The sequence below is a fragment of the Eurypyga helias genome, unplaced genomic scaffold, assembly GCF_000690775.1.
Source record: "Eurypyga helias isolate BGI_N326 unplaced genomic scaffold, ASM69077v1 scaffold5420, whole genome shotgun sequence".
Taxonomy (NCBI): domain Eukaryota; kingdom Metazoa; phylum Chordata; class Aves; order Eurypygiformes; family Eurypygidae; genus Eurypyga; species Eurypyga helias.
This window is the reverse complement of record NW_010223838.1, coordinates 159,309-170,472: the sequence shown is the minus strand read 5'-3', so window position 1 is coordinate 170,472 and position 11,164 is coordinate 159,309. Positions and strand designations below refer to the sequence as shown.

General features: G+C 34.9%; 1 protein-coding gene across 1 annotated transcript in view; it reads right to left on the bottom strand.

Annotated features, from left to right (window-relative positions):
* The window catches only part of TMTC2 (transmembrane and tetratricopeptide repeat containing 2), a 109,366-nt gene that overhangs the window by 40,319 nt on the left and 57,883 nt on the right, over positions 1–11,164 (bottom strand). The window contains exon 5 of the mRNA XM_010154700.1: positions 1,263–1,377. Within this exon, the coding sequence (XP_010153002.1) occupies positions 1,263–1,377 (115 nt within the window). The remainder of the gene's footprint in view (positions 1–1,262; positions 1,378–11,164) is intronic.

The window sequence follows — 11,164 nt, the reverse complement described above, 5'->3', positions numbered from 1 at the left end:
TGGAAGGTGTCCCTGCCCATGGCAGGGGGGTTGGAACTAGATGGTCTTTAAGGTCCCTTCCAACCCAAACCAGTCTATGGTTCCATGATACACATATTTTGAGACATGAGTTTGACTTCAGAACAGAAATTCTGTCATTAAATTATTCTGAGTTTCCAGTATGCTTACCTGTAAGGCAAATCAATGAAATGGGCAACTTATTCCTTGTTAAACAAAGAAAAAAAATTTTAAAAGTCTATTATGGTATTACCAGGTATTATAGATAACTATTTTAAACTGGTCTTACAGGCAGAGTATTATTTTTTTTTTATTTAAACAGGCTTACCCTTTGTATTCAGTTTTTGCACGCATTGTTTCTCTCACATACATACTTTCTTACTGCACACGAGACTTTACTGTCATACTACTACCTAACGAACAGCAGTCACCAGGGTTTTGCTCCCTGCATGCACCGGGAAACAATACCGTGTGGCTATTGAAGGTGATGAGCCTGTCTCACAGCACTCTGGGGGCTCACGCTGGGTGAGTGATGCAGGAGGGGAAGGAAGAGTGAGCACCAGCACTATGAGCAATTCTGAGCAGGGAGACACCCAGGAGACAGACACTGCAGGATGCCTGGAGAATCAGCCCCACCGTGCTGGGGCCCACAGCATGATCACACCTCAGTGAGAAGCTCAGCACAACAGTAGCTTCTGTGTTCGTGATTTAGTACAATAAAGAGTTGGGGATTCTCTAACCCACCTAAAACAGGATTCTAATAATTAAACTTTCTTGAACCTACACTGCTCTTAAGTCAGTTACAAGAGAAACATGATTTGCCATTTTAACATTTTAGACCTCTGGAACTAACAGAGATCTTGGCTTATGCTTGGACGTGCTTACGCCTACCCTTCCTCATCAGACTTACAACAAGAAATCCAAATAGCACCTCTATATTTTAGCAGAGTCAGAAACAGATGAAGTGCTACTCTTGCCAGCCCATCTATCTGTGCTTTGTTCAGTGTGCATGGGGAAGGGGAGTTGTTTCTTTTAAAGCAAACAGGTTTGTAAGTTTACCTTTTCCATACTCAGTACATGAATATGTGTATAGTGTTGACCAAGGAAAGGCCCTGTCCAGCCCAATGTTAAAGGAGCACAATTAATGAAACAACTATTACAGAGCAACAGCTAACATCATCTCCATTTCCAGCAAGTAAATCAATAGCTCCTTTCACAACAGGTTTCACAGACGACCCAACCCCAGGAAAGCCATGCATACTTACAAATTATAAAGCATATCAGCCATGTTGCTGCGGTAGTACAAGGCATTTCTATAGGCGCTTTCAGCTTCAGAAATCTTGCTCTGGCTCTTGAGAACATTTCCAAGGTTACCCCATGCTGTCAAGAGGAGAAAACAGTATTCAGAAAGAGCTACAATCCAATTACACATGACAGAGTATCCGAGTATCAGCAAGTTCCTTAGGGAAACAAACTCCACAAAGAAACTATTTTTATGGAAGGGAAGGTTGGTTGGGTTTTTTCCCCCCAGTTCTCTGGATCTCTGCATCTTGCTGTGAGACTCACATTACATGGCGGTGATTTGCATACATTCTGCATATAGTTTTGGGTGGGAAAGGGACCTTGAAGAACAAAATATGTCTCTCTGCATTAGAAACTACTATATCAAATGGAAAGGAATGTTTTATTTTATATCACCTCTACATAAAAATCCCCACAGTAGAATGTGGAACTAGGGCATCTGCATAGGTTTACCTTCTTTTTTTAATCTTATCTACTCTAACCAGCAAGAGATTTTCCAAGAGCAGACACAGCTCTCACTGAAGCATGAAAAGTGACAAATGGCATAGCAATTAAAAGAATGGTTAGGTAAGTAATGAGGATTAAAAGTTATGGATATGAACACACTACACAGATCACTAAAATGCATTTTGTCTGCTTGGAAAACTTGTGGTTCCTTTCCGTACAATTTATTGTATTATACAATGTGCTTTTATATCCCAGCTATAAAGGACTTGAGGTAAAAAAATATTTAAGGTTCCACATGCGTTCCCTTTGCAGTTTTGTTGAGTGGCATAAAAACTGTACTTACAAAAGAAACTGGAACTAACATTTTATAGAAAACACAACCCATGTTATTCACCATTTAGAAAGTTATTTAACTGGCACTGTAATTACAGTCTATGTGTACACATGCAAAAAAAATGCTTATAAATACATCAAAGTTGTTTCATAAAACAGTTCTACTTTCACAAGTATTTTTTATAAGCAAGAATAATGGAAAGATGATGCAAGTGCTTTCCACCAAACACAATATATGGCAAACTGTTCTTCCCTCCAGATGCACTAACCATAAACATCAGCTCAAGTAGCAGCTAAACCCTGCTTCTTCAGTTACTCTAGCCCTTATTTTTTTACAGGAATTTGTATCAATCCTGAGTAAAGCAAACTTTAAATGTATTTTTAACATAACACTGTTAAATAGTTGATAATTAGATAAGTGTTTTCCCTTAGGAAGTGCATTGCTTTCAAATGACTGTGGTTTGCTGCAGAACCATCCCGCCACAGGGATGGAAAACAACAGCAAACACAGCATTTTCCTCTAAGTTGAATAAATTAATCATTGCTAGGAAAAACTAAAGGAATCCTTTTAGGATTCACAAAAATAATGTCATCCAACTGTGCACAATGTTATTTTGTAAAGACAAAGAAAAAAAGAAATATAATATTTCCATGGGAAAAGAAGCTATCACTTCTGTGAGTCACTTAATTTTAGCGTAGTTTTTTATAAGATGAGAAATAATTCAAAAGTTATTTAACACTAAATCCGCAAATGTCACAAAAATGTTCCATGATTCTCTTGTTTAATGAAATAAATATGCTGAAAATATTCTCAAATTCACTCAATTTTTATAGTCCTTGTTAGCATATACACAGTATTCTGAATTTATTTCCCTGTTACTGCTACTATTCTTTTTTTACATGTAGAAAACATTTTGGAAGCAGCAATTGAGGTGACTAGCCAGCTTGTAAGCATTAACACTTTAAGAAAAAAACATTTTTTTTTTTTAACTCATTTGTGTAAACACACTCTGATGTTGCTTCTGCAGTACATGACCATCCAAATCCCCGCACTTGTATTCCATATAATCTGTAGCTATTTTTGTTTTCACTCCATTCTTCCATAACAGAGCACTACATCAAATCACCATTTGGACTACTGCTAACAATATCCTGCTATGTAGTTACTTGCTCCCAGCTGCTTTGAAGCTTATTAAAAATAAGGATGTATAGAATGATTTGGTTCATCTTTTCATCTGTTAGACTGGAAAACGCCTATTAACAATGTTAAATATAATAGTTTCTGCTCCAGGCTTCATTTCATGCTGTACGCTGTATTATTTAGGTAATATATTCCGAAAAAATTGTCAAGTTTTTAATATCAATCAATATTTAAACTGCATTATTCCATTTAGATATTTTTCTAAACTTTTAAAACTGCAAATGATTAACTTAATGTGATATACTGGAAGAAGTGATAGAAGGAGAAAATAGCAAAAATGAAGCTATAATATTACAATTTGTCATTAAAATAAACATGAAAACCAAAGTCGTCTTACTTCCCAAATCTAAGGAAGTGTAGTACAAATCTTCACATCTATTTAATTACAGAACTAGTTTGATGAACGACCTTGTTGTGGCTGGAGATGAAGCTATATTAAACATTTTGTAGAAGAGATACTTAGTTGCAGAGATCATACACCTAACCCTAGAAGTTATGAACTGCTGTTTTCTCCAGCAACCACACCCTCTTGATTGTTGGTATATGAGGGACAGAAAACAGGATAGTCTAAATGGAAAAGAGGCTACATCAGCTACTCACAGAAATGCAGTCCTTTTTTTCTTAAGTAGTGCAAGTAACCTCAAGAAACGCAATTTAAATTATTAACTACATCTCTGGCATCCAATTTCTCCATCTATATCTCAAGACAAATTTCTCCTGCAAAACTGTAACAACATGGGTTCAACTGTGCACATTCAGAAATAGCAACAAAATTATACCTGGTCATGAAGCCACATTCTTATTAAAATCATACTCTATGACTCCAACTAAATTTCAGCACTCAACTATTTTCCATCTGTACATGGTAAGAAATTAAAAATTACTATTCTCAAAAGAAAAAGAAACTAGGTCAGTAATTCTGGAATTTAGAATGGATTTTGATTTCACTTATTTTAATTTTTTTTAATATAAAATCTGTAATACCTGAAATTGCAAAAAGGAACATTCCATATTCAGAAGATGCTGATCTATAGACATATATACCAGCATTTAATATTTAATTACAAATTCAATTTTTCACCTATTGGAGATCCTAAACAGCACAAGAGAAAAAGCAAGCTGTGAATGAAACAGCTTTGTAATATTTACTTTTTGCCTGCTGCTTAATTCCCTGTGCACCAACAACGAGACCAAAATAGTCCCAGGTCTTTTAGAAATAATATTCCATCACAGCATGGGAACAAAGGTAACATTCACATACCTCACACACCTAGAAAACAGTCAATCCATTCAAAATTTACTTCACTGCCTACTTTTCCATAGATCATACTCACAATAAATGGGATTTTAAAAAAGTAAATCCATTTCATCATGTTGTATCCTAAGACAATTAAAAACTGAAAAATCTCTAATGATTGAGAATTCCTATACTAGTTACATTTCTTTACAGGGAAATGGAACATTTTAAAGAGGTTATGTTGCTGCTGTTGTTTTTAAATAAATAGCAGGTATAAATTACATAGCACAAGTAGGAAAAAACCCAATAGTTTCAGACTTATCATTTTGGCCACATCAAACTAGATTTATATTAAACTTTAAAAACTACATTTATGCCACCTTGCAGCAAGAGTAGGTCAAGTTCTCAGCCATTTAATTGCTTTCAAAATGAAAGTGAGTATGACAAATTTCAGCTCCAAATTTAACATGATTAATTTCTCAATGATCTCACAGAGCGTGAGGAATAAAATTTATCAAGCCTGAAAAATACCAGGTTGGCATACTAAACCTTCTCTAAGCACCTTCATTCTGGAAGACAGCAAGAAGCAGGAACAACATTGTCCAATCTAATCTGCCTGTATTTAAGAAGCACATCCTGCTAGAGAACAGTAGAACTTTCATCTTGCAACTGAATTATGAAAACAAATGAGAAATGAAAATTAATGTGTGGAAATACCTTAATTTAAATAAATCTCTGCCTTTCGACTGAATCAAGGATCATGCTATGCTATTTAGTGAAACAGAAATAAAGCAACAAAGTAAAGTTCCAGAGAAAAGCACTTATGTGGTGTAAAAGCATGTATATTGATTACTTGATAGTTGGCTTTAAAAAAAAAAAAAATTAAAAATCACAAATAATTAAAAAATATAACCCGAAGTATTAAAGGAGGATTCTCCTTCTTTTCTGTCACCCCTACATAATTCATGAAAAATGAGATAACCATAAAAACTATCTGGAAACTCAGAACCTGTTAACCTCTCTGTGTGGTGTAAAAGCATGTATATTGATTACTTGATAGTTGGCTTTAAAAAAAAAAAAAATTAAAAATCACAAATAATTAAAAAATATAACCCGAAGTATTAAAGGAGGATTCTCCTTCTTTTCTGTCACCCCTACATAATTCATGAATAATGAGATAACCATAAAAACTATCTGGAAACTCAGAACCTGTTAACCTATCTGTTAAAAAGCTGCTGCTGAAACATGGAGAGGAAAAAAATCCAACTAAAACTCCCTATTAAATCACTGAAAAAAAACTTGGTAAACTTTTAAAAATAATATAGCAAAGAAAAGGAAAATGCTTTCGCAGTATGTTATGCCAGGGGGCAAACACTGCCTTCTGTAAACCTTATGAGGAGCGAACATACTTGAAACTGATAAATAATAAAATGTAAGAATCAAATTTTAAAATACTGATACATGACAGTCACAGTTCACATCAATAAATTACTGAAGTTTTGTAACCCTGTTCTCACCTTAAACTATCAGACTTATTCATAAAATTAAAGTTAAAACACAAATTGATTAATGCATTAAAAAATGTGAACTAGATTATTACTTGAGCGAAACAAAGTACTTGAACAAAGACTGAAGTATTTAAGGAACAGCCAAGGCTGTTGTAATCAACTTGTCAGCAGTTCCAAATGAGCAACTTGAGCTCACAGAAAAATGCACAAGCCAAGAAAACTTCTACTGAGCTTTACAGATATTTGTGCACTATTTACTGTTCTTCAGCTTGTGAAATTAGCAGCAGAAGTTCCAGGTTGTATTCCCTCTGTTCACAATCTTTCTGCATTTCTCCTTACTCATCTCTGAAAAAAGTGAACGTATCACAATTATCACCTTTTTTTTTTTTTCATAAACAGGGTTTAAGGATGAAGTTATGTCGGACCAGAAAAAAAAAAAAGCCTTTTTTTCTTTTTTTTTTTTTTTACTGCAGTGATCTATGTTTTTTTGGAAATTCTGCAAGGTCTGTTATTCTCTAATATCACAATTGCATCTATGTTCCCATGTAACAGCCATGAAAAAGACACTCCTGAGCAGCATTTATCATAAAGGACAAAAAAACAAGAAACTCAATACAATGCAAGTTCAGAAACTGAATCCTTGATTGTAAATAACCACTAGCACAGCAGAAAATCTGAATTTGATATTTGAACAAATAACCCATTTCAGAGCTGTAGCAGTTTCATTAGCAAAGTAATTATTTGCATGATCCTGTTACAGAGAGGGCAGGTTAAATAACTAAAAAAAAGCAAGTATGACCAAGAACATAACAACCAACCCACTTTAGCTTATGTAAAACCTCTTAAAGAGCGAAGATGTGTAATTTTGAAAATATTCCAAAATTCCAAACTACATGAAAAGATAGTAAAAGAAAGTATTTTTGAGTCTAACTGCTGAAGGCCATTCTGTTTGTTCAATAAAATAGGCTTTTACCTGACATGTTTTTGAAGAATAATTTTTATTTCTTTTCTCTCCAAATAAAAGACTGGGAGAAGGGAGATACCATTCTACCCTTGCCAAAAATGGAGTGTAAAGACAACTATGTTGATTATCCACACAGTTATCAACACTTTAGAGGTGCTTTTATAGAATCATAGAATGGTTTGGGTTGGAAGGGACCTTAAAGATCATCTAGTTCCAACCCCCCTGCCATGGGCAGGGACACCATGCCACATCAGCTTGATGAACAGTGCCCCTTCATCCATATTGCCCTACTATTTTACAGCTAAACCATCAGTGCTCTGAACTTCATGAAAATGGTATTACTACTCCCTTTTTTACCTTGCAGACACTAGAATTCCATAGTCAAACATGATTAAGCATGTGAGCCCAACAGATGCTGTAAACCTCCAAAGAAGTACCCTTTTTGAAACCTGTTGAAATTCCTAGCCATTATCATTGGTAAGGCATTTATTTGGATAATAACTGAAGGGTAAGTATTCTAATTTTACATTTCTTAAACATCTTTTCTGTTTCCAGTACACTACAAAACGATTTTCCATTTGTTTCTCTTCCCTTTCAAGGCTTACAAGTCAGTCAAAAGCAACATATGCACATTTGATATAAATCAATTCTTCAGCACAGCACACTAATAATCTCCTTTTGGTCACAGCATCAATATTTGAAATTTGTATTACAGTTGGTACAAAGTTTTAGGTTTTCTTTCATTACAAACTTGTTGAGTAAGAAAATCAGAGGGAAACAAATTAGAACAGCATGAAAAAAATTAAAAACATTACAACATGGAGGAAAGGGTACTGATTACATTTCTCACTTTCAAATGCTGTGATATTTACAAAGAATTTACATCACAGTATGATTCATATGCAGCGTTGCTTTGTTTTTGGTTTGTTTTGGGTTTTTTTTGTTTTGTTTTGTGCGGGTTTTTTGTTTGGTTTGGTTGTTTGTTTTTTTCCTGAAACTAGTTATTTAAGTAGTTTGACTAAAGAGTCAAATCTGAAAGAAGTAAAATAACATTAGGGGCAACTAGGAGTCTTTTTATCAGAAGCATCACCTGGAAAGTAGTAATGCAACAAAAATAGCATGGGAGAGATGCCTTTGCTTTGACTATACTGTGTGTATTAAAGAATGTCAGTTTATAAGGCACTGTCACCATAAAAAATTTAATGAACGCTAAATTAACTTCTAAAACTTTGGAGCATGAAATAAAACCAAAAAGAAATAACATCTTCTCTTTTGGTATTAACTTTTAGATGGACTTGTTTCCTGGAGCATGACAAACCACTTTTCTAGTTTAGGGCACTATTTTTTTATTTTACCGTCTGTTCTTCACACTTTTTCATTTTGCACTACAAATTACTACGTTACAGCTATCAGTACGAACATCATGAATTAGAAGCATTCACACTGCCATCTCAGCCTGTGGCAGTATCAGCACAGTGTAGGAAGAGCGAAGCACAGCAGCACGTTGCCAATCTCTCAGCTCTATGGCAAAGCGGAGCAAGGAGAATATTGCACATTCTTGGAACTTTCACTAGGTATGTTTTTCTATCCATTCTTAGCACCTACACTGAATATTTCTAGATCAGATATTTTGTGAACCAAATTGTTCTTTTCACCACCTATCTGAAGCCCCACATTAACTGTTGAAAGACACATATTGCCCTACAGTGAGCACTGGACCTTGCGAAGGTTATACACTATTCAAAAATTAGAGACTTTTGTGTAATATTGCTGACAGCAGAGGATGCCTCACTAAAAAATACACTTCATGTAGTATGTGACTTGCATAGGAAAAAGATTTCTTTTTCTCATATTATTCAAGTTAACACCTTTAAAACAGATACATTCCTGTCATTAGATCCAGCTCCCTCCTGCTGATATTCAGGTGCTAAACTGGGAATTTTAAGAGATATGTTCTTTTCCCAGCTCTCTTGCCCGTCTGTTGTTCAGGAGGCCTCACTTCCAGGTGCCCTTCTATTTGTATTCTTGACATTTGTTGCTCATCCATTATTTGCAAGTTTATTTCTACCAAGGACTGCATCTCACTATTGGTTTGCACAGTGTCTACTATAACAAAGCAGCTGCACACCAATGGGAACATAAATGCACAATAACCTCTGGAGGAATTAAGTAAAGGAAAAAGAGGAAGTGTTTCTGCAATACAGAAGAGATGTAAGGAACACTTCCCCATATAATTAGTATTCTTACAAAAACGAGGGCCAAGAAAATTAAGTCACAGTTCAAACATTATGGAAACATGGATATTTGTTTATGCATTGTATATTTTGATCTATGTTCTTAATTCTGTTAAAGGGTTATCCTTCCTAAAATACATCTGGGAGCAGACAAAGTTTTCATTTGGTCAAAAAAAAAAAAAAAAACAAAAGGGCTGTGAGATCTTATTTGCCTTTGAGTCTTTTGAGGACTTCTGAAAATGGTCTACTTCATGAGTAGTAAGTTGAAACATTAAGACCAATGTTTGTAAATGGAAAATTCAGCCTATTGTGAAGAAAAAAGGCTGATATTTGCAGCAGAGGTCAAGTTTCCAATATCCAAATATTCCAAAAAAACTTTGTTGGGTAATGCATGAAGAAAGAGCACAGCACTAGTTATATCACGCACATTTGAAAGGTTATAACCGTAGCTATAAAGAACACCACCTTTTCCTCCTTGTCTAAAGGTTAGATTCATCAGCACCTTCTGGCTTTTTCCTTTCAAGGGTACTACTTGATAAAGCGGAGTGGTGCTCCAGTCTTAAGCATTCACAATTTGTCAGGCAGTCACTTTGTTCTAGAGGGGAAAAGAGTTTCATGAATGGAGGCATGATAGGTTTCCCCAGTAAAAATTATGAAAGCTCAGCTGCACACTCAAAGACAGGCAATGAAGAGAGATCAACATTTTAAACAGTTTTTCTACAATACAGACACACTATCTCTCACAGAAATATTCAAAAGATCAATTAGATAATGTTTAAGTGTTTTGAGAGCAGAAAAGTTCATGTAAATGCTATAGATTACTGCTCTGAAAGTGGAACAGGTTTTGCTTAAGTTCTGCATTATGGTTTGTACAAGGTATTTAGATTTTCCCTATTATTCCAAAGAAACAATTACTCTTTTCCCCAAATGTCATAAATTCAATTATGTAATTTGCAATAATTTTCTTCTAAAAACTTCACATTTTAATAGAAACATTTTGATGAAGTTACCTCAATTTTGCTAACACAGCGGCAAAAGTGCCCTGTTTCTTGTTTCCTAAAGGGATAAATGTTTTTTATATATCCATAATTTATGAGTTTAATCTACTTTATACATTGATTTTTTTTCTATCAGTGGGAATGTGGTAATTTTGAGACAGACCTTATTAGAGATTTACAACCTCCTAACTTTTATATATTATTCTTCTTTTTATTAAGAGTGTTATTTATATCATTTTTTTCAACACTTTGTTGGCTGATCAGTTCCAGGGCTTTTGGAATGAAAGCAGGTGAAAGAAAAACATAATTGAAAACTGTGCAGAGCTCTGAAAGCTATCCAGCACCACGTCAACGTGGGTAGTGAACCAACTGACTTTTGGCAGGCAGTGCTTGTTACGTTTCTCAGTTTTGAAACCCTGACGCAAATGGGTATGAATGCATGACGCTCTCTACTATGCCCAGCATCACTGCCTGATATACCCGCTCTACTTGCTATGCTACAGAAAATTAACTTCTCCTCCTCAACGGATAGCACAGTGGCTGTGAGCTCAATGAACCTCATAGATGAGACTGAGAAGCTGATAAAGTGTTGTTAGGCTTCAACATTTACTCTGTTTAGTCTGGAGTATGTACTCCTCGTTCTGCCTAGGACATACTTGCAGATTTTGGTAATCCAAATTAGCTTTAATGAACCTAATGTGAGGGCTCCACAATCTGGCTGAATAGTATCACATTAACAGAGTCTTTAGCAAGCATCCATACCATTGTAAGGGTATTATACTGTTATAAATGTGGACAGGTTTTAATACAATGGTGAAAATCACTATGTAAAGAAAATTTTTTCACAGTTGACATATTTTGAAAAATAATGAAACAATTGACTAGTTGACTACCTAATGCATTTAAACTAAGATGCTCATTTTGAGAACCAACATGGATAATC